The 23,121-nt window shown below is 37.8% G+C and overlaps 1 protein-coding gene across 10 annotated transcripts in view; it reads left to right on the top strand.

Annotated features, from left to right (window-relative positions):
* Positions 1 to 23,121, top strand: part of LOC115756662 (histidinol dehydrogenase, chloroplastic-like) — a 71,873-nt gene that overhangs the window by 5,666 nt on the left and 43,086 nt on the right. For 3 of the 10 annotated variants that reach the window (XM_048285584.1, XM_048285586.1, XM_048285581.1), the window contains one exon: positions 2,844 to 3,122. The exons of 3 other annotated variants lie outside the window; for them this stretch is intronic. In XM_048285584.1, coding sequence (XP_048141541.1) covers positions 2,844 to 3,109 — 266 coding nt within the window. In that variant the 3' untranslated portion in view covers positions 3,110 to 3,122. Of the gene's footprint in view, positions 1 to 2,843; positions 3,123 to 6,195; positions 6,298 to 6,414; positions 6,487 to 6,571; positions 6,635 to 6,743; positions 6,786 to 7,521; positions 7,582 to 7,698; positions 7,810 to 11,147; positions 11,319 to 11,738; positions 11,830 to 12,898; positions 13,192 to 15,929; positions 15,983 to 16,124; positions 16,174 to 23,121 lie in introns of those variants that run through there. 4 more of the 10 variants (XM_048285580.1, XM_048285577.1, XM_048285578.1 and 1 more) reach the window with 3 other exon arrangements.

Raw genomic sequence — 23,121 nt, 5'->3', positions numbered from 1 at the left:
CGCTCCGTGCCCGGCTGCCTCTTCGCTGCGTCTGGCCGCTCTTCGGTAGCGGCGACCGTCAAGTGGAGCCACTTCTCTTGCAGGTTGGGGTCTCCTACGGTAAAGCCGAGTATCTCCATGATCTCGTTCTTTAATTGATAGTTTGGCGTGATAGGAGATTATGTCCTTTGTTCTTTAATCGCTTGAATATTTCCAACATTTGAAAGGAGTCTCGACATGTTATGAAGAAGTTAAGGTTGATCGACTTTCAAGGTAGCTTTCTTGGACGATTTGCATGGGTGTATCTTCAATTTGTAAAAAGAGATTGAATAATTCTTGTGTTCAACACTTATTTACTCACTCGACAAGATAACGAGCAAGGCTAGTGGGTCATTCTTAAAGGATTCGACTACAAATCAAGACCCCTAGTTTTACTGTCCGCTTGATCGATGCCGTGCCCAAATTTAAATGGGACAAGCCTTTGCTAAACAATAACTCAATCATCAGAACTCATCATCGAATAATTTCTAAAGCATTCTCATGATTTAGCAAGTTATTTCCTAATTAAAGTAGGCTTATCCCAAGGCTCTGCTTTGAGTCCTTATCGTTTTGCCATAGTTATGGATGAGCTAATAAAAGATATCAAAGATGAGGTGCCGTGGTGTATACTATTTGTAGATGATATTGTGCTTATTAATGAGACCAGGGTTGGGGTCGGTGCTAAATTAGAACTATGGAGAAGCACGTTGGAGTCCAAAGGATTTACGTTAAGTTGAAGTAAGACTGAATGCATGAAGTGTGAGTTTGACACAACACGAGGAGGAGATCACGAATATGTGAGTATGCTCGGACAGGAGGTACCCAAGAAAGATGCTTTTAGATATCTTGGATCAATATTGCAAAAGAGGGGAGAGAGTGATGAGGATGTAAGCCATAGAATCGGAGCAAGTTGGATGAAATGGCATAGTCTTTAGGGTTCTTGTGTGATCACAAAATCCCTCTTATGTTAAAAGGAAAATTTTATAGAATAGTAGTAAGACCCGCAATGCTGTATGGAGTTGAATGTTGGCCAACACATAGGCAACACGAGCATAAAATGGGAGTAGTGAAAATGAGGATTTTAAGGTGGATGTGTGGTCATACAAGGATGGATAAAATAAGAAATGAAGATAGTTGAAGAAAAGTTGGAGTAATATCGGTGGCAGATAAGATAAGAGAACATAAATTGAGATGGTTTAAGCATATTCTTCGAAGACCCCTAGATGCTCCGGTAAGAATACAAGTCTGTTATCGAGAACATTACATGAAGAAAGGAAGAGGTTGGCCGAAATTTACCTCGGGGAAAGTAGTAAAACAAGATTTAATGGAGTGGGAAATAAATTAGGGTACAGTTTGTCTTATGACGGAGTGGAGGAAAGCAATTAGAATTGTGGAGAGGCGGAATTCCTATGTTTTGGTCTGTCCTTTTTAGTTCATTTTTTCCTATATATTTTAATATTTTAATATTTATTTTTAGATAAATATTTTTCCCCTCGATGGAGCTTGTTTTTATTTTATTTATTTTTGGGTTCATCGACTACCGACCTCAACTAGTTTGGGATAAATGTATTGTTGATGATGTTGATGTCTCATGTTTCAGCATAACATGGTTGATCTTAGCTGCACCTTCCTTTTATTTATCCGACTTTATATCCGTAGTTCACCAAGCAGCAAGATAGTATATGACAAAATCCTTAAAAAAATTTATCCTATCCTATTTTGGCTTGAAATTTGGACGACCAAACGCAGCCATAATGTATTCCTTCTAATTGTGTTTTATGGCTCGCTCTTATAAAGTAATCCTTCTGTGATAAAAACTAAATGATTTTTCCAATAAAGCTTTGAGCTTACCCAAGTCTGGCTGGAACCCCTGTTAATTCTTTTGACTTTTTAAAGTCCTGGGGTCTGTTTCACTTTGAGATCAACTTTTTCCTTGCAAGTTGGATTTACATAGAGATTAACTACATTGAAGTCCAGTCTCACCCCATTTGAGTCCCCTTAGCCTTCCTCCCTTGTTGAATTTCTAAAATCCATTGGAAGCTTCTTTAGATTTCTGTAAAGTGGATATGTAAATGGCAAGTTCCTATTAATCGATGTACACTGTTTGTGCTTATTCATGAATATAATGTGTTTCATTATTAAGTGGTTATTCTATTTTGGGTAAGGAGAACTAGCTGTTCTTTATGCCTGGGTTCAAGAATTCCTGGATAACTTTACTGACACATTTCCATGCATAATATCATGAAAAATGTATACAAATTTTTTACTGCTAGTTGGTATTTACAATAGGTATGGAAATATCTAAACATGCCCAATTTTGTCAAGGTAGGGAACCAATATTGAGTAAGCAGATAAGGAGACTAAGAGTAAACTGATCAGGGGAGGAGTAGTCAGCACTAAGGATGGGGCTTGATAACTTCAGTATGCAGCTTTGGCTAGAAAAGAATATCTATGAAGCATAGTGCCATGACTGTTGATTTCTTTTTTTTAAAGATTTAAGTATTTCTTTTTTGGAGTAAAGTTGTTCTTTGTATTTGTCTTGCATTTGCTTATTAACTGGCCATCTCATGTTTACCGCTTATAATCGGATCCTGAAGAATTGTTCAGGTATTTGGAAATGGGGGTCAGGGGATCAAAGCTTCATTCCTCTCGTGCTAGTGCTATAGATAGAGGGTATTTGTGGTCGAGAATGAGTGTGCTAAATCAACAGCATCATATTTCACTGCCAGCATGTGCTAGCTCTTTTGGGATAAATAGTTCTAGCCCAAGGCATAAAGGAAGAAAGAAGGAAAGTATTAAATGTTTGTCTTTCCTTTATCATGCAGGCTCTGTATTTTTAGGCCAGTGGACGCCAGAGAGTGTTGGAGACTATGCCAGCGGGACAAATCATGTCCTTCCAACTTATGGGTATGCACGAATGTATGGTGGAGTGTCTCTCGACTCCTTTCAGAAGTACATGACATTTCAGTGTCTGACAAAGGAAGGGTTGAGAAGCCTAGGCCCTCATGTGGCCGTTATGGCCGAAGTAGAGGGATTGGAGGCCCACAAGAGATCTGTTACCCTTAGGCTTGAGGACATTGAAGAGAAGTAAGCTTCAAATGTCCGGTCTTATACCAAGCCGACGGCCACACCTCTTACAGTGTGTCGTTTCGGTCCTCATTGCCTCTGATCAATTCTAATAAATGTGAGAATGAGGTTTGCCTCAATTATGTGGATAGCTAGTTCCAACAAATAAGTTTAATATGCATGTTATTAGTTGATACAACCTTAGGTTATCGTGATTGTTTCCCTGCATTGACCAAGGCGTGTTAGGCCTTGAGGTCGGGCCCTAATATTGATCTCACGTGGCTTGCTAGGATTGATTTGATCATTTGATTTTTTTTTGTTTTGTTTTGTCTGGGTCATTTGAAATTCGATTGCCTTGAAATAGCATGTTATTAATACACAAAAGGCGATTTGAATTTTATTTTTGGAATGTGATCTTGGTGCTAAGATTTTTGTGCGAAAAATGTGATTTCAATTCTATGTTCCAAAATGTAATCTTGACTCGAAAGATTTATGTGCAAAATATGAGTTTAGATCCATAACTGGAAAATCAGACAAAACTGTAGCCCTTTGAGTTTTGTTCTTTTGCTTTTGTTTGAGAAAGTTAATTTATGTTAAGGGTTCACCACCAAGAGCGATTGCCAGACTTTCCAATTACAAGCCGAGATCACCTAGGTATCGATTTTCGTGGATTATTGCAATGGGAAATTAAATTTCAGAACCTCGATAAAGAGCTAAAGAGTAAGATGGACTTATTTCCAGGGACATCTCTTTGTTCGATAGGCCTAGGGATCACTGGTTAGTCGAATGAGCCCGTCCCTATGTCTCAACTTGTGAGGTTCAACACAAAAAAGTACGATATACTCTAGGCTTAAGGCTCTCACCTCAATCAAATAAAAAAGAGTTGACCATCCTGCGTTCGTTGGACGATGCTCTTCTTTTCTAATTGAAAAGAGTGCGATTGCGAATGGAGTACCACGAGTGGTTTCCCACACAGCTTCCTATTCTCAATGCCTTCTAAGGGCTTACTAATGCGATAGGGGGTTCTAGACTGCAGGTCGTGTGCAAGAAGTGTAGTGTTAAACCGGTAAAAACATGCATAGTGAACTTAAATCAACCACCGCTTCTAAATAACCCACATGCATTCACATGCATTATCATTCCACCTACAAGATAAAGGGTTAAACAAACAAGCCTCCGTTCGATCCATTGCTCTAGAGACTCTAAGAGTGAGGCTGGTTGGATCATTAAGACCCAAATTCGAAATTCCCTTCCTTATAGCTGAGTCTAATCTCCTAGGACCCTTTGGGATCATTTACGTTCCAAGGTAGCAAGCCCTAAAATGAATATTACTTCTTAAAATTTGGCACATCCAAAATCAGTTCCAGATAAGGTCTAAAATGGATAGAGATATACTTCCTTTTTTTTTTTTTTTTGGTTGAAATAGAAATATATTTAAAATTCAGCTTTATCATTTAACAAATGGTGATATCTTTTGCCAATTTTTTGCATCCATTGATTGAAGATCAAATGTGTACAAGTTAAGAACTATGGCATTGTAGATGAAGGAAAGTTGAGGCCTAAAAAGCTCTTTAATGAGGGATTTAATTGAGGTTGTTACCATTTTAGGGGGAGGAGGAGGGGGGTGGGGGTGGGTGGTTTTGCCCCCTCAAATGAGGAGTAAATATACTCACACAAGATATGTATCATAGACCGTCGCATACCTATCAAATTGTTTTTACTAGTTCGTTGTATAAATTGTTCAAACTTATTTCTGGGATTGTTTTAACATTCCTTAATCCTCTCAATTACACTTATCACTTGTGGGTTATCTTATTGCAATCGAGAACTTAATATATGTCTCGTTTTTTCCATGCATGTCATGTAATGTTGGAAAAAGTTCATTAGGCACTATATGATTAAGAAAAAAAAATAATCTACCAAGAAAAGGAATTATAAAATATAAGTTGGAGAATAAAGTAAAAGGAATTCGATGGAAGAAAAAAAGGTGACATCAACGAGGAGAAGAAACAAAGAGCAAAAGTGACGGTTGATATAAATTTGGTGAGAATTTGAGATTAATTATTTCCATTTCTTAAATTTAGTTGATATAATCTATTAAATTGAAAATTAAAGTCAATTATATTTCTGGTATTTTTGGAATGTTTATACATTTGAGCCCACGGTAACTTGGAAAGGTTGTGGCCGACTCTTTCCTTCTTTGATGGGAAATCAATTTTACCACCTTCTTGAACAGGTTTATATATAGAAAGGCGACGGTTTCGACTTCCTCGGCGCCATACCAGAGCTCGCGGAAGCCATCAGTCAGCCATGCAAGCAATAGGATCGAGTCATTCAGGTTTGGGTAGTATGTCAGTGCATCCTAAGTTTATGAGACGACCAAGAGAAAGTGTTTCCATGAAGTCTTACAAGCTGTGGGAGCTTACTGATGCCGAGGTCCATAGTCTCAAGGCCCGGCCGCGTAATGATTTCTCGAGAATCTTTAGCGTGGTGAGTTTTGAGGTTATTCTCGATTATGTCCATCGATCAGCCTTTTCACCGCGGCAGTAAATTGTTTTGCTGACCTTTTTTCTCTTTTAGGTCAATCCGATAATCGATGACGTCCACCGTAGAGGCGATGCTGCAGTTAAAGAGTCCGTGTTCTCTCTGATTTCTTGTTTAAGATGATGATCTTTGAAACTCCGTTTAGAAGGAGGACTTTGTGATGATGTTGAAATGTCCAGCTTATTTGCTTTTCCTAGGTACACTGCGAGATTTGACAAAGTTGAGCTGGAGAAGATTGTTGAGGATGTGTCGGACCTTCCAGACTCAGAGGTGTCTTAAGATAACACGCGCTTTTCAGATACTCGTCTTTGTTGGCCAGCGCCTGTCTATGATCTCATCAGTGTTAGGGATATAAAATCCCGATCTAACATTTGCCAATTCTGCAGCTTGATGCGAAAGTAAGAGAGGCGTTTGATGTGGCCTATGATAATATACATGCCTTCCATTTGGCTCAAAAATCACCTGAAATGAGCATCGAGAACATGAAAGTAAGGAGAGATGTTGTCCGATTTCTCCTTTTCAATCTAGTGAGTCTCATTTAGGCTCATGGAGATTATGATCCTTTAGGGTGTTGTTTGTAAAAGGGTGGCCAGGAGCATTGCCTCCGTGGGCCTTTATGTTCCTGGAGGTACTGCAGTTCTACCATCAACAGCTCTTATGCTTGCAGTTGTAAGTCGATGAAAGTTGCCTCTTCTGTTATTTTTTGCCAAATATACAACAAATAATTTGATTTCCCTATATCGGAGATTGGAATTACTTGACATCTTGGTTTGTTGCATGCTTCAGCCTGCACAGATTGCTGGGTGTGGGACTGTTGTTCTTGCAACTCCCCCAAATCAGGATGGCAGCATTTGCAAGGTAAATTTGCCTCCACAAAGATGTTTTGTCTAGGTGCTAACCAATATGAGCCTGATTACACCTTTCTATTTTTCATTGCCTGAAGGAAGTACTATACTGTGCCAAGAAAGCTGGGGTGACTCACATCCTTAAAGCTGGAGGAGCACAGGTGTGAACCATGACACAGACTATTGCTTTGTTTTGTTTTTTTATTTTTCTATTCTGTTTCTTTCGCATGGTTAGATGTTCTTAATTTGTGGTATTTTTCTGCTATGCAGGCCATAGCTGCCATGGCATGGGGAACTGAATCCTGCCCGAAGGTACTTTTAATTGGTGTCAATGAAGTCCTTTGTCATCAGGAGTTTTTAGAGAAACGCCTGAATCTTTTCTCCAACAAATAATTAGGGTTGCGAAGTGCAGCCACGTAGTTATTGGAATCAGTGAAAATCCTGATTAGTGTTGTAGCTTATGGCCATGAAGAGAGAGAGGGAATTAGTAAAGCGCATATGAGGTCTATGGGCAATTACATGGCTCACCCATTTCTCGCCCTACTTGACCAAAAAGCATGTGGCAAATGTTAAGAATAGGGAGTGGCAAGATTTCATTGAACGGCCAAAATCGAATAGAGAAGTTTTTGGTTAAAAGTCTTCTCTGTACGAGAATTCCATCGAATTTGTTATTTCTTTGGTTGCTTGGAAGAGGTATAATCAGGCCTCCTAAGGGATCGAATAATTGTTATGTGAATTCTTGGTCGGATTTTTGTTACAAATATATGTGGGTGCATCTAAATGGACTTCTTGACCTTTGCTACCAATGAGTCTATGGGCTTGGTAGAATTTTTCTAAAGAAATCTGTGTGCTTTAGAATATTCTGATTAGGAAAAACGACAAGAAGGGGAAAAGAGGGGTTTGGACAGTATCAATCAAAATTATGCTCTGTACTTAAACTGCAATCAAAGTGATAGAACTTGTTCCCTGTTGCTCAGTCATTTATTGAAAAAAAATGTCATCCGGGCATCTAATGATTATCATGTTGGCTTGCTTTTATTTTTGGTAGGTTGAGAAGATATTTGGTCCCGGAAATCAGTATGTCACCGCGGCAAAAATGATTCTCCAAGTATAAATCAGCACTATTTTTAGTCCTTTCCACGAATAAACTGCTGGAGCCAGATACCATTTGCTGAATTTATTTTTACCAATTAACACCTCTTGTGTAATCTCATCTCCTTAACAGAACAGTGAAGCAATGGTTGCCATTGACATGCCTGCGGGTCCTTCAGAAGTTCTTGTCATTGCAGACAAGTATGCTAGTCCAGTCCACATAGCAGCTGATCTGCTATCCCAGGTGCTTTTACTTTGTGAAGTGATTTGATATGTCTAATGAATAAAACTGCTTCTGCAAATGGTGCTGCATTTGATTTGTATTGAACAGATTCTAAATCATTGTTTTGGGATATATTATGTAGACATCTGCATTGGTACAATGATTTTGCCTTGCCTTCTTGTCTAAAAATGGGGTGGAGAAGTTTTCTAATCATTATTTGAAAATCTAGTATGTTGGTGTTTGTTCCTCTTTAGATTTACTACTTGTAGAATAGCGAATTAACAAACATTAAAGAAATGAGTATGTTGTTTGTCTCACTTTTGATCACGTTTTTAGATGTTACAGAAGTTGTAGATGATCCAGTTGCACGTAGCTTAAGACTTTCGTTATAGGGTAGTAACTAATTAGGCAAGTTTGTTTCATGTTGCATCTTGGAAGAATGATCTTCTGCTATGAAAAAATTTCTCAAGAGAATGAGTGTTAGGATATGTTCTCAAGGGGAGGAGTTAAATCCTCATGGAATTCGAAACACATCTTGTATCGGACTGATTTAGCAAAGTGGTTCTGATGGTTCGCCTAGCAGGATCTGTCCAGAAAAGAATAAAATGATGAAAATGCTAATACAGAGGACAGGAGGAGGAAATGTCTGGCCCATGCTTTTTGTTTGGCAGAAACTTTCTATTGCTATCTGCACTTCCTTGATTCTAATTTGTCATGCCTGTGGCACGATTCTGTTCTGTTTGTATGATTGGCTTGTTTCCTTGTTTCTTCCATGTGGCTTTCTTGTTTAATCTCCGTGGCAATTACAAGTTTTAACTTACTAAAGTGCGAGGGTAGAGATTGCTTTCCCTTAAGTCTTACCATTCAGTCCTTCCCAAACCTTATAATGGGAGAACAGAGAAGCACTCTACCTAGTATTTTGATGGGTTCCTCTTCCTGGAACTGGGTGTCTTGAGATACCAGAAGAGTTTCTTTGCTTTCTTTGATTTTACAAATGTATGGAGTTGTGGTACAAACTGCATTATGGATAGTCTCTGCTCGTTTCCTGAGATAAGTACAGCTGTCTTATCTGTGGATTGGACTGAGTTACTACGACGTGGTAAACCCTAGGTCTTTGCAGCAATATATCAAGATTTGAATGCGGTAGACCCTTCAGTGTGATGCAATTTCTTTTGTTCCTTTCCGGAACTCTTTCATTCTATTCAAATTCTGTCAATTAGATCCTTTTTTATAAACCTTTATCAACTTTCAGAACGGATCCACCAAAATTCCAGCGTGCAAAACTATTTTCAGTCTTTGTGGGCACTTGTCTCAGTCCCGAAATAGTAGTTCCACTCTTGATTTGTGTCTGATCTTGTCGTTTTACATCAGAAAGGAAGCAAAGCGTTCTCAAAAATCAACTTCCAAGTGTGTTTTTTCCTTGTATTGTTGGATCTACTTTTGTTAGGGAGTTATTTGCATTTCTCTGGAACTTTGTACCGGAAATTCAAGTTCTTGCAATGAACGGAGGATGAACGGGACAAGTACACTACAAATGCCAAAAGGCCAAAAGTTGTGTACGGCGCTCACTTTAATGCCAAATTTGAGAAAAACAACCACTTAAGTGCTAATTCCGTTACGCTTGGCCGGAAATCCTAGGTGATTTTTTTTATTAATATCCGAGCTAAGGTAGCTTGCCGGAAAGTCCACATTGACTTCTAACCTAAAAATAAACTAACAAATTTAAAAAATAAATTAGAAATAAAAATAAGCTAAAAATTTAAAAAAAAGAGTCGCTGCACTACTATCGCCGGCTATGGCTTGCGGGGATCGTTGAGCCCCGGCCAATGGTCGGCAACCCCGGTCGACTACGGCGAGGTCGGCCTCGCCTAGCCATGGCGAGACTTGACCTTGCACAGCGCTCACTCGCCAAGCAAAGCAGCTCCACACTCGCTTTGTCGTCATCCCCGACAACTTCCTCGCTTTGTAACTCATCACCTTCTACTCGAGATCGAACCGCCTCCGTGAAGCCCGCAAGCTGTTCGACGAAATTCCCCATAGGAATATCTTCTCTTGGAATGCTTTGCTCATCGGGTATACCCTCCAGAGTAGATTCGCTGAACGCGGGCTATGGCCACTGAGGGTGGGGATGGCCGGCGGGGGTCATCGAGCCTTGGCCGACCTTGGCATGGGTGTGAGGCCTTGCCCAATGGGCCATCATCGAGAACCTCTCCGACGGGGCGCGGAAGGTGCAATCACCGGATCGCGGCTGCTTGGCCACATCCACCGATGAATTAGGAGTCGGATCAGCATCATGGATGGAATCGGACTTGATTAGAGAGACTCGGCTGGGCGAAGATTTGGCAGGGATTGATCCAACCAACAATGCTGAGTCCCGACGTGGTGCTCTAAGGAGAGTTGGGGATGGAGCTCACAGCACCGTGCTTTGGGAATGATTCGCAAGGCTTCTCAGGCGTGGAGTTCTTGCCGTTGAGGGGTTTCGAGTGGTTCTAGGAGGCCGCTTGGGTTTCGAGGCTGGAAGGCGGCACAGTGAAGGAGCACCAGGAGGTGCGACGTTGGTTGCGGGTGCGTTGGCAGGAGATAGGTTTCCGCCAGGCAGGGGCAGAGGCGTCGGGCTGAGTGGGGACGCGAGTCATGGCTGAGCCGGGAGCGCCGAGTCACAAGCGCGTTCTCGGGCTGAGTGAGGAGATTGTCATTTTCTCGAAGATGACTAAAATAACAGCAAGGGTGGTCATATGGTCGCAGTAAGTGGTCAATTATCAGAAGACGGGCCAATGGTAGGTACGCAAAGAAAACGAAAACTGAGAAAATGAAGTTTGAGTTTTCCGATAACTCAACTCGAGGAAATTCAGCTACTCCTGAGCTAGGAAAGAGGCACACTAGTGTAAATTGTTAGTTAAATTGTTATTCATGAGATTGAAATCATTTTCCAAATGAAATCCAAACACTAGAAAACGTTTTCGGTCACATATCACCAAACAAAGGAAAACCAACTATTTTCCTGGAAAATGATTTTCTGGAGAGCATTTTCTTTTATCATGGAGTTTTCTCCCAAACAAACGCACCATTAGTCGGATATTCTTTTGTTAGGGAGTTATTTGCATTTCTCTGGAACTTTGTGCCGTAAATTCAAGTTCTTGCAATCAATGGCGGATCATGTGTTCTTATTTTCTTGAATTCATTGACTTGATGCTTGATGTTTCTAAAATCACTCCATGCTGTGTCAATTACTTTTAGCCATCATCTACTTACAAATATACTCCTGAGATCATTGCTCACACATGATGCACATGGTTTTTATTTGTTACGTTCCCTGTTCATATTGTCTAATTTGTCGATTCATTGTTCATCATTGTCAGGCTGAACATGGTCCTGACAGTCAAGTTGTTCTTGTCATAGCTGGAGATGGAGTGGATATACAGGGTATTGAGAAAGAAATAATCAAGCAGTGTGGGAGTCTTCCTCGGGGAGAGTTTGCTTCAAAAGCCCTGAGCCACAGCTTCACTGTGTTAGCTCGTGATATGGCTGAGGTTATGCCATTAACTAGAATGTCTTATTCTTTCCCTTTGCACAGAAGAATTTGATACCTGAACATTGGGATTCTCTGATGTCCATGCTCTAAGATGTTTTCCTGAATATGAGTATAGTCTCTTTGTATCCTCTGATACTGGTGGAAATAAAGTATGAACATTTGGATGCTTCGTAAGGTTGCATGCAACATACACATCTGGTGTGATTGCTAGACCTATTTATTGTTCTTTAAAGTCCAAAACAGATAGCATTTGTCTTATCTTAAGGAGTTTTCACTTCCTTTCTGCAAAAGATTCTCATATGTTTCTTCGCAACTTCATCCCTATGGGAGTTTAGTTGGTGTCATTTCTGTTTTCTTGTTCAATCTGAAATGTGCACTGACTTGCTATCGGTATTCATGGAACTATTTATGTCTGCAGGCAGTTTCCTTCTCAAATTTGTATGCCCCTGAGCATCTGATCATCAATGTAAAGGATGCTGAGAAGTGGGAGAGCTTTATTGAGAATGCAGGTATAACTTGTGGCTAGCAACATCGTTGGGTTTGTAGCTGTTTTCTTCACCATCTATACTTCCCTTAATATCATTTCTTGTAACGCGTTGCTCCTAATCGTGTTTTGTGACTCACTGCTACAAAGTCATCTTTCCGTGATAAAAACTAAATGATATTTCCGATATAGCTTTGAGCTTACCCAAGTTTGGTTGGAACCCCCATTAAATTCCTAAACTCACTGTTTGTGCTCATTCATGAATATCACCTGTTTTCAGTATCAAAGTGGTTGTTCTATTTTGTGTAATGAAGAACTTGCTAGTCTTTACTCCTCGGTTCAAGAATTCCTATAGAACTTCACCAAAATATTTCCATGCATAATATCATGAAAAATGTACACAAATTCTTTACTGCTAGTTGGTATTGACAATAGGTGTGGAAAATATCTCAACATATCCAACTTTGTTTTTTTGAATCTTTGGACTGTTGGCGATGGGATTGCTTTGTTGGTTTGAACAACCCAAGGTCATCATTCTATTTGGTTTGCACAATCCCAAAAATTGTTCTGAGGCTTTCTACTCTTCAAGTTAGAAAAGGACTTAGACCGTATGGTGATTGAATCTGTCAAGGTGTGGAACCAATTGTGACTAAGCGGCTAGGAAAACTAAGTAAACTGATCGAGAGAGTAGTCAGCAATATGGATGGAGCCTGATAACTTCAGTATACAGCTTTTGCTAAGAAAAAAAAAATTATGAAGCATAGTGCCTTGACTGTTTAAGATTAAATTATTTATTTTTGGAGAAATGCAATTGCTTATTAACTGGCCATCCCATGTTCACCAGTTATAATCAGATCCTGAAGAATAGTTCAGGTATTTGGAAAGGGGGGTTCAGGGGATCAAATCTTCATTCGTCTCTTGTGCTAGTGCTATAGATAGAGGATATTTGTGCTTGAGAATGAGTACGCTAAATCAACAGCATCATATATCACTGCCAGCATGTGCTAGCTCTTCTGTGATGAACAGTTCTATCCTGAGGCATAAAGGAAGAAAGAAGGAAAATATTAAATGTTTGTCTTTCCTTTATCATGCAGGCTCTGTATTTTTAGGCCAGTGGACGCCAGAGAGTGTTGGACACTATGCCAGTGGGACAAATCATGTCCTTCCGACTAATGGGTATGCACGAATGTATAGCGGAGTGTCTCTCTACTCCTTTCAGAAGTACATGGCAGTTCAGTCTCTGACAGAGGAAGGGTTGAGAAACCTAGGCCCTTATGTGGCCATTATGGCCGAAGTCGAGGGATTGGAAGCCCACAACAGAGAGCTTAACCTTAGGCTTGGGGACATTGAAGAGAAGTAAGCTTCAAATGTCCTTGAGTCGAATGTCCTTCTCTCGCCTCTCTTTTCTGTGGATATGGACAATGGTGCCCAGTATTTTGTACCCCAGTGTTTGTAATATCGTGTTTGAGGGTTATGATTGATTGTACAAAGGAGGGGGGTGCTTAATGTCAGTCTAAATGATATGGTTATCCAAGCTCAAGCATGGAGAGATTGTGACTATCGTACGAGGTACCCTCGATTGGTATGTCGTTTTCTGAAACTAAGTACTAGTTTATGGCTAATGATGCAGTAGTTTTCTGCAAGTTCGTACATGCAATTTCTTGTAGGTTTTGAGGTAGTGGATAGAAAACATCAAGTTTAGCATTTGGGATGTCTTTTGTCAAGTCTCTGGAGTTTCCGTGTCGAACGTGTCTTAAATTCAAATCTTTATCTCGCAAATGAAGGCCGAACTGATCTCCAAGTAGAAAAAAGCATATTAAGGCATATTAAGGGTGTGTTTACATTGCAAAAAATGAGTAATTTTGAAAATATTTTTCAAAAAATGATGGCTTATATTTTTTTAGAAAAATATATGAATGGAAATTTTATTCGTTACCCACAAAAATAGTTAGGCATAGATTGTTATCAATGATGAAAATATTTTTTGTTGATTAATTTTTCTAAACAACAAAAGCAATCACTTTTCGAAAAATATTTTTTAAATCACTCATTTTCGACGAAACAAATGTATTCTTAGTATACTCACTTAAATGAATATAAAAGGGAAATTATATGTTTCTTGTTAATCTGCTTTACACCTTCCTAAACCATTAGGAGTTTAAATTTGTCGTTTACTCTTAATGATTAGATACATTAATTTACGGATGATAAGATAGTTACATGCATAATATTGCAGGTTTTAGAAGAAAACTAATTGCTTTTGGAACTTACCAAAAAAAAAAAAACTAATTGCTTTTGGTAAAATAACTAGTTGGGTTCACGCTTTTGGACATTCACCAACAAATCCAACTATATTTCAAGACCGTCATGCAATCCTAAATTTGGATTACAATTATATGGCCCAAGTTAGAAATCCGATTCAACCCTACTCTTTCTCTTTCCTGTGGCAGAGATGATCGTGGGATCTCTCTTTCTCGAATTAAAGTTTTCTTTTACGTTTTTTTTTGTAAAAATGAAAAGAAAAATGGTCCTAAGTTTAGGAAAAAAGTGTAATATTGACAAGATTAGGGGACCGATATGTACAACTTCCAAACTTTACCATACTTTGTGTAATCATTAATTTCTTATAGAAAAACGAATAAATTATCTGACTTTTACAGTTGGAAATCATGTGCATGGCACCTTTTGATGGGAAAATGGGAAGAGTGTCAACGATGGTGAGGAAATATAAGTTTAGGTAACGTTGTAATGGTCTCAAATGAAGGATGTGTTTGTTTCGTGAAAAATAAATTATTTAAAAATATTTTCTTAAAAATAATCGATTGTGTCGTTTGAATAATTAATTAATAAAAAATATTTTCTTAAAAATAATCGGTTGTATCATTTGAATAATTAATCAATAAAAAATATTTTCGTTATCGACAACAATTTATGTCTAACTAATTTCGTAGACGATGAAAATATATTTTGTTCATGCATTTTTATAAGCGATATAGGTAATCATTTTTAGTCCAACCAAAAAATAAGTAATCATTTTTTAAAAAAAATATTTCGAAAAATATTTATTTTTTCCCTAAACAAAGGGAGCACAAGTGTAAATTTATACTGTTTCGGGGGGTTTTGTGTAATTCTATCAAAAGAGGCGGAAAGAGAGACTGAGCACAGGCGTGGGAGAGAGGGGAGAGTTTTCGACCGTGGATACACTGATGATCCAACGGCGGATGGTGCCTACCTCATTTTCCTCTTTAGAGCCCACACTGCGACTCAGGCCATTAGCATCCCATAGCTGTAGACCATTTTAGCGAAGGTGGGGGCGAGAACTTGTAAGACTTCATGGAACAACTTATTCTCCGTCTAATTAAAATGCGTCAACAAGAGAGTGATGTTTCAGTACCGCACCTGCTGGTGAGCGGCGGCGGCGGCGGCGGCGGCAAAGATTGGACGGCATTCGTCGGCGATGTCGGGCATTGATTTCTCGGAATCTTTAGCGTGGTGAGTTTTGAGGTTCACGTTGTCGATTATTCTTTAATTATGTTCGTCGATTAGCTTTTGACTGTGGCACTAACTGTTTAGCGAAGTTTTCTCTTATAGGTCAATCCAATTGTCGACGACATCCACCGTAGAGGCGATGCTGAAGTCAAAGAGTCTGCGTTCTCTCTTGAGTTCTTGTTTAAGATGATGATGATCTTTGAAATTCTGTTTGGAAGGAGGACTTTGTGATGATGTTGAATGTCTAGATTATTTGCTTTCATAGGTACACTGCGAGATATGACGCAGGTCAGCTCGAGAAGATAGTTGAGAATGTGTTTGACCTTCCAGATGCAGTGGTGTCTGAAGATAACACGTGCTTTTCAGATACTCGTCTTTGTTGGCCAGCAGGTGCGGGATTGAAGCATCACTATGTTGATGCATTTTAATGGTTTAATGGAATCGAGAATGAGTTGCTCCATGAAGTCTTACAAGTTGTCAGAGCTTACTCATGCGGAGGTCAATAGTTTAAAGGCTCGGCCGGTATTGATTTCTCGAAAACCTTAACCGTGGTGAGTTTTGACGTTATTCTCAATTATGTTCATCTATTAGCTTTTGACTGCTGCACTAATTATTTTGTGACGTTTTCTCATTTAGGTCAATCCGATTGTCGATGACATCCACGGTAGAGGTGATGCTGCAGTCAAAGAGTCTGTGTTCTCTCTGATTTCTTGTTTAAGATGATGATCTTTGAAATTCCGTTTAGAATTCTCTGGAAAAATGCAGGATTTATGAAGTTAGAAGGAGGAATTTGTGATGATGTCGAGATGTCCAGCTTGTTTGCTTTCATAAGTACACTGCGAGATTTGACAAATTTGAGCTGGAGAAGATAGTTGCGAATGTGTTTGAGCTTTCAGACACAGATTTGTCTTAAGATAACATGCGTCTTTCAGATACTTGGCTTGTTTCCTCGCTTCTTCCATGTGGCTTCCATGTGGCTTTCATGTGACCCATTATCACGATCATTTGATCTCTATGAGTTTAAGGTGTCTCGTTTAAATAGAGGCTCTATTTCATGGATTCTTAAGACATCAAATGTGTGAAGAACGTAATGGCTCTATTCTAGATGTAGGCTGAGTAATGGGCTTCAAATACAATGTTTAGCACAATGTCAGGAGCCACAATTTGTGCAATGAAATTTTCCGGGGGAGCCTCGAGCACTGTGTGGAATATGAGAAGGATGCCTTCTCAATCCATTTATGGCGGGGAGTCTATCTCAATGGTAACACAATGTGATACTCTAATCTTTCTTTAGTTCTGTGCTGTCCTTCATCCAGAAAAAATAGAAAAAGAGAAAGGATCACCCTTCTGGCTATTGGACACCTTGTAATGGCATCAAACATGGTTCAGTGATGCTTCTAATTTTTTCTTATAAAGTGCTTACCTTTCCCTTTTCATCTCTATGGCAATTACAAGCTTGAACTTACTGGGGTGTGAGGGTAGAGGTTGCTTTCCCCTAGTCTTATCAGTCAGTCTCATTATTCTCTCCCAAACCTTGATAGTACGAGAACAGAGAAGCACTCTACCTGGTATTTTACTAGCTTTTATACCATCTTCCTAGTGAATGGTGTCTTAAGATACCGGAGAGTTCCGTTGCTTTCTTTGATGTTTGTATAAATGTATAGAGTTGTGGTACAAACGGCATTATGTGTAAGTATTCCGGCTCTGCTCTTTTCCTTTGTTTAAGTATATATCTCTGCTCTTTTCCTGAGATAAATACAGCTGTCTAACTGGGTCGAATTGCCACGATGTGGTAAATCCTAGGTCTTTGCAGCAATTGTTGAAAATTTCAACGTGGTAGTCCCCCTAGTGTGGCGCTTAAGAAGCTTTGGATATGATGCCTGGGAATTTTTACTGTTCCTTTCCAGATTTCTTTTTTTCTATTCAAATACTATCAGTCAGATCCTTCCTATATACCTTCGCCAACTTTTAGAATTGATCCTCCAAAATTCCAGCCTGCAATACTTTCAGTCTTCATGGGCACTTGTCACGGTCCCAAAATAGTACTTCCACTCTTGATTTACGTCTGATGTGGTTGTTTTACATCAGAAAGGAAGGCAGGCATCCTCAATGATCAACTTGCTAGTGTCTGTTTTTTCCTTGTTTAGTTATATATACTTTTGTTATGGAGTTATTTGCATTTCTGTGGAACTTTGTGCCATAAATTGTTGGTCTGGCAATCAATGGTGGATCTTTAATTCATTGACTTGAAGCTTGACTTTCTAAAACTACTCCATGCTGGGTCAATTACTTTTCAGCCATCGTCTGCTTATGTTATACTCCTGAGATCATTGCCCACACATGATGCACAAGGTTTTTATCTGTTATGTTCCCTGTTCATATTGCCTAATTTGCCGACACATTATTCATCATTGTCCGGCTGAACATGGTCCTGACAGTCAAGTTGTTCTTGTCATAGCTGGGGATGGAGTGTATACAAATGCTATTGGGGAAGAAGTAAAGAAGAAGTGTTGGAGCCTTCCTAGGGCGGAGTTTGCTTCAAAAGCTCTGAGCCACAGCTTCATTGTGTTTGCTAGTGATATGGTTGAGGTTACGCCACTAACTTCTTACTGTTCAGAATGTATTATTTTATCTTGGCTCAGAAGAATTTGAGACCTGAACTTTGGGATTCTCTGATGTCCATGCTTTAAGTCAGATGTTTGTCCGAATATTAGAATAGTGTATTTGTATCCTCTAATACCAGGGGAAATAAAGTACGACCATTTGGGTGGTTCATAAAGTTGCCTGCAACATACACATCCGGCGTGATGGCTAAACATATTTACAGTTCTTTGTAGTTTTCACTTCCTTTCTGCAAAAATTCTCATGTGTTGCTTCGCAACTTCATTCCCCAGGTGAGTTTAATTGAAGTCATTTCTGTTGTCCTGTTCAATCTCAAATGTGCATTTCTTTTATATTCATATTTTAATGTATGCACCAATTCATGCATTCACTTGCTATTGATATTTACAGAACTACGTATATCCTAAGTAATGTTGACACGCGACACACGCCAACACGTCATTTCTAAAAAAATAGAAAATTTTGACATGTTGGAACTAGATGTGTCAAATGGGTTGGTCAGGTCGGGTTTGGGTCGGGTCGAATATGATCCGACCCATACTGACCCGTCTAACCCATTTTGGCCCATATTCAATGACCGATACCCGATCCGACTCGCAACCGACCCATATCCGATCCGATCCGTTTTGACCCATATTATCAAATTACACTAATATTCTAAGAAAACCTATATAATTCATTTAATCTATGTTAAGCTCTTCCCATGTATATGTTACTAGATAAAAATTTCATATCAAATAAATAAAGCAAGTTAAACAATAAAAAAATTAGTAAATAAAATAAAAAATAATATTATTAAAATACTTTCATGCAATAAAAAATCTAGTGTTTAAAAATTTTCTATTTTTTCTAATTTTTTAATTTTTTGAAAATATTTTTTATTAAAAAAAATCATTTTATCTTTTCTTTCATTTTCTTCGGCGATCGGTGGATGGTGGCGACCGGCGATGTTCAGCGGCGGTGGTAGAGGCGGGTGGTTGGCCAACATTTTTTTTATAATTTTTAATTATATTTTTCTTTTCTGATTTCTTTCATTCACTTATGACAATAGAAAATTAAAAAAAAAAACAAAAAGTTTAGCCTTGGGCCCTAGGCTCATTTGCAACTTATGGGAGATGCCTTCATGGGTCAAAAATGGGTCCAATATGGATCGAAAAGGGATTTAAGTGTGTAACTCATTTTTGACCCATTTGATTCAATTTAAATTTTTCAGACCCATTTTCATTCAGCCCTTTAAAAACTTAGAATTCGTAGACAATCCATTTGTACAAAATATGGGTAAAAAATGGGTCATTGACCCATATTGACGGCTCTAGTTGGGAAACGTTGTATATTAAATATATAAAATATATATACATGTTGAATTATTATGTATATATAAAAATATTAGTGGTAAATTTCTTTTTTTTATTGTTTTAGGGATTCACGATTAGTTTTTTTTTTTTTTTATGGCTGATATATTAATTTTATAGTGGTTGGATATATGACTTAAGTATATATATTTGATAAATTTATATTTTGATCCATAATTTATCGAAAATACTTAAAATTGACTATGGATGTGTCGAAATGGCAATTCGACATGCTAGACTCGTGTGTCCGGAGCACCGACCATGTATTTGTCGCATATTAGAGAATGTCGGAGTGTCGGAGAATGTCGGACACGACACGACATGTAGGCTCCCGAAGAGTGTCGGTGCTTCCTAGTGTATATATGCAAACAACTTCTTTCCAAATTTGTGCCCTTGAGCATCTTGATCATCAATATAGAGAATGCTGAGAAGTGGGAGAGCCTTATTGAGAATGCATATATAACTTGTGGATTGCTGTGTTTTCAGCTTTACCATCGCCATCTATCATGCCCTTAATATCATGTCTTGGTTGTGTTGCTCCTAATTTTGTTTCTTTGAACAAAAATGGATGAGAAGCTTGTTCGGTAAAATAAAGGCCTGCATGGCAACGATTCCGATTCTCCGAAATAAAAAATGATGAGAATCGTGTTTGGTAACGTAAATGATTATGATTCTGTTTTCAAGAACAGTTTTGGAGCAAATATAAGAACATAAAAAATGGTTCCGAAAAAAAGAATCACTTTTGAGAACACAAAAGAGAATGAAGTCTCATATCTTTTTTTTTTCTTTCAATAAAATAAAAATTTGAAAAAATACTAAAAAATAAAAAAATTTAGAAAATCCCTAAAAAGAGAATAAACTTAGATTAGGCTAGTTTGACCTCAAATTTCATAAATTTGGGCCTTTATTTCCTAAATTTCATAGATTTTGTTCTTTTTAGGAAAATCATAAACACCTTTGAAATTAAACTCAAACTACATTTCTTTAAGCCCTTAAAGCTTCATTAGGGTTTTATGATGCGATTTATCAACGTCATGATTCCTTGATTGTACACTTGATTGCATTGATTATGATTTGCCTAGGTTTAGATACTTTAGACTTAGTCTAGTTTTAGAAAATCTGGAAAAAGACAAAAACAACCTGAGTGAACACTTAGCATTGGCTTACCTCATAGGTTTAAAAATGAATTAAAAATTTTCATGAAACACATTTAGAAAACACTCAACTTCGGTGCCGAAAGAGCTTCGGTGGAAACACCGACGTAACCAAGTTCACGGACTCTAGATTTCTCTGGTTGCATAGAATTGAATGATTTCTTCCGACCGCTTGATAAGATTTCCGGTCTACCTTCCTCAAAGATTGGTGGTGACTCCATTTATAGGTATACATACACATGTTACCTATCACACTACAATTGAATCCAATAATCCCTCATTGTGATTTGGTATTGGTTTAAGAGGACCCGAGCTAATCCGAAATCACACACTAACCTAATGTGGTCTCTCTTTTTTAAACTTAAAATGACTTACTATGACATGATAATTAGACGGAATAGCACAAAAAAAATATTACATACAATATCCAATATCCAATATGTTATATAAGAGAATCGGTATGGATTAATCTTAAATTAATTTGAAATGTATGACGAAATTTTACAAAGTAACTACGTAATTATTTGACTTAAATGATAAATTTTGGGAAGAGAAATTATTCTCGAGAACAAAATTTTTGTGCGATTACTAAAAGCGTTTACGGTGCAAGAACAGAAATTCAGTACGGTTACCAAACACGGTCTGATTCTCTAAAATTTATCTAGGTAACGGAATCGAAAAAAATTAATTCTAATTAGAATCACTTTTTCAGATCAAAATCGTGTGATTATGATTCTAAAATTTTCTAATTATGTTCCTGGAAACACATCTAGAGCAGAAATACGAAAAAAAAAGTTGATTTTTTGTTCCAAAATCACTTTTAAGAAATAGAACCAAGAAAGTGAAAAGGCTCTTACTTTGTTCCGTCTATCGCTGCCCATCTACCGTTCGTCGTTGGCTGCTAATGTCCTCCGCTATTCGCCTTCGGCCGCTACAGAAAAAGGAAAAGAAACATAAAAAATATTTTGTTGAAAAAAATTAAGAAAATTTCTCTAGATTTGTATTGCATTCTTAACAAATTATAAGAAGCAAATATGCCATGATTTGGCTACATATAGAAGTGTTTAAGTAATACGGGTCAAGTCGGGTATGAGTTTGGTTAAATATAGAAGTATTTAAGTTTAAATTCGTTCAAGTGCAAATTGTCAATAGAGCTTATGTTATTTCTTAAGGATATTGCATATGTTGCTCCACGAAATAAATAGACTAATTATGGATTATGCATCATATGTGTCCATTTTATTAATTATGCTATATAGGTTGATTTTTCAGTGACAAGACGTAATTATTTGACTTAAATGAAAAAAAATTGAGAAGAGATATTATTTTTTAGAATAAAAATTTTGTGCAGTTACCAAACACATTTTTATTCTAGGAACATAAAGTTTGTGTAATTACTAATCGTATTTTGATTCTCTAAAATTCGTCTAGAGAACAAAATCGGAATGGATTAAAACTGTTGCCAAACGCACCCCTAGAATAATAGACCATGGAAAATTTCTAATAAGAGTCTAAAGTACCATAATTTTCTTAAATAAAGGCCTGAAGAGGCTATACCAATCTCAAAGAAGGATGACCTCGGCGGTCGAAGAGCATTTTTGTCCTTTATTTTTTTTTTTTTTTTATTTTTTTTTCTGTTTTTTCTTTTCCTTTCCTTTTCCTTTTCCTTTCCTTTTTATTTTTATTTTTCCTTTTTTCCCTCTTCCCATTGTCGGCCAAGGATAGGCTTGGCGATGGTCGAGGAAGGGAAGAGGGAAAAGGAAGAAAAAAGAAAAGAAAAGAATAGAAATCAATAAATTAAAAAAAACACACATGGATTTTTTTGACTAAAATACTCCTTCTCCGACGACCGAAATAGTCACATGTTTGTCGGTTGACCAAAAGTTCTTATTTGAGATGATTTGACTACTTCATGCCCTTATTTGATTTGATTTGACCACTTCAAGCCCTTATTTTAAATAAGGTCTACTTCAAGCCATTATTTGAAATTTTTCGTAACCCCCACTTGGACGTTTGACTAAAAAATTTAACGATCACAAAACTATCATTTTTGTTGTTACGCTACAAATATGTGTAATGACTTGTTTAGCCGTTTTCTAATTTTTCAACATTTTTGGTACTCTATAGGAATCTCAATTTACCTAAATACATGTTTGAAGTAAAGTTTACACAGTCCCGTTTGCACAATTATAAATCAAATTTTCATCCAATAACTTAAATTTTTTAAATAGTCGATAGCAGTCTCATAAAATTTTGTGTTGATACAAATGAGTTTGTTCTTAAGTGACCATCACATAAAAAATCAACAAGTGTAAAAATCTGCTTATTAGATTTTGGGATCTTCGTCCGTCCATTGTTCCAGAGACTCCAATAGCATAGCTGGTTGGATAGTTAAGACCCAAGTTCAAAATTTCCTTCCTCATAGCTGGGTGTCTAATCCCCTACATGACCTTTGGGATTTTTTGCGTTCAAAGGTACATCTCATGTACTCCTTCGTTATTACTGGGTGAAATGTACAGAGTATTTATCGAAACTAAAAAAAACCCTCGAATTTAGTGTCTAAATTATTAAATATATGCATCAAGTCATTTGCTTGTAGTTAACATAAAACATGTGTTCGCTTGTAATATGTAATAGTGAAACCCATGCCAGGCTCACTAACAAACCCTAAAATAAATATTACATCTGAAAATTTGGCAC

Source organism: Rhodamnia argentea, chromosome 9 (genome assembly GCF_020921035.1).
Source record: "Rhodamnia argentea isolate NSW1041297 chromosome 9, ASM2092103v1, whole genome shotgun sequence".
In the NCBI taxonomy this organism is placed as follows: domain Eukaryota; kingdom Viridiplantae; phylum Streptophyta; class Magnoliopsida; order Myrtales; family Myrtaceae; genus Rhodamnia; species Rhodamnia argentea.
This window is presented reverse-complemented; position numbering and strand designations above follow the sequence as displayed.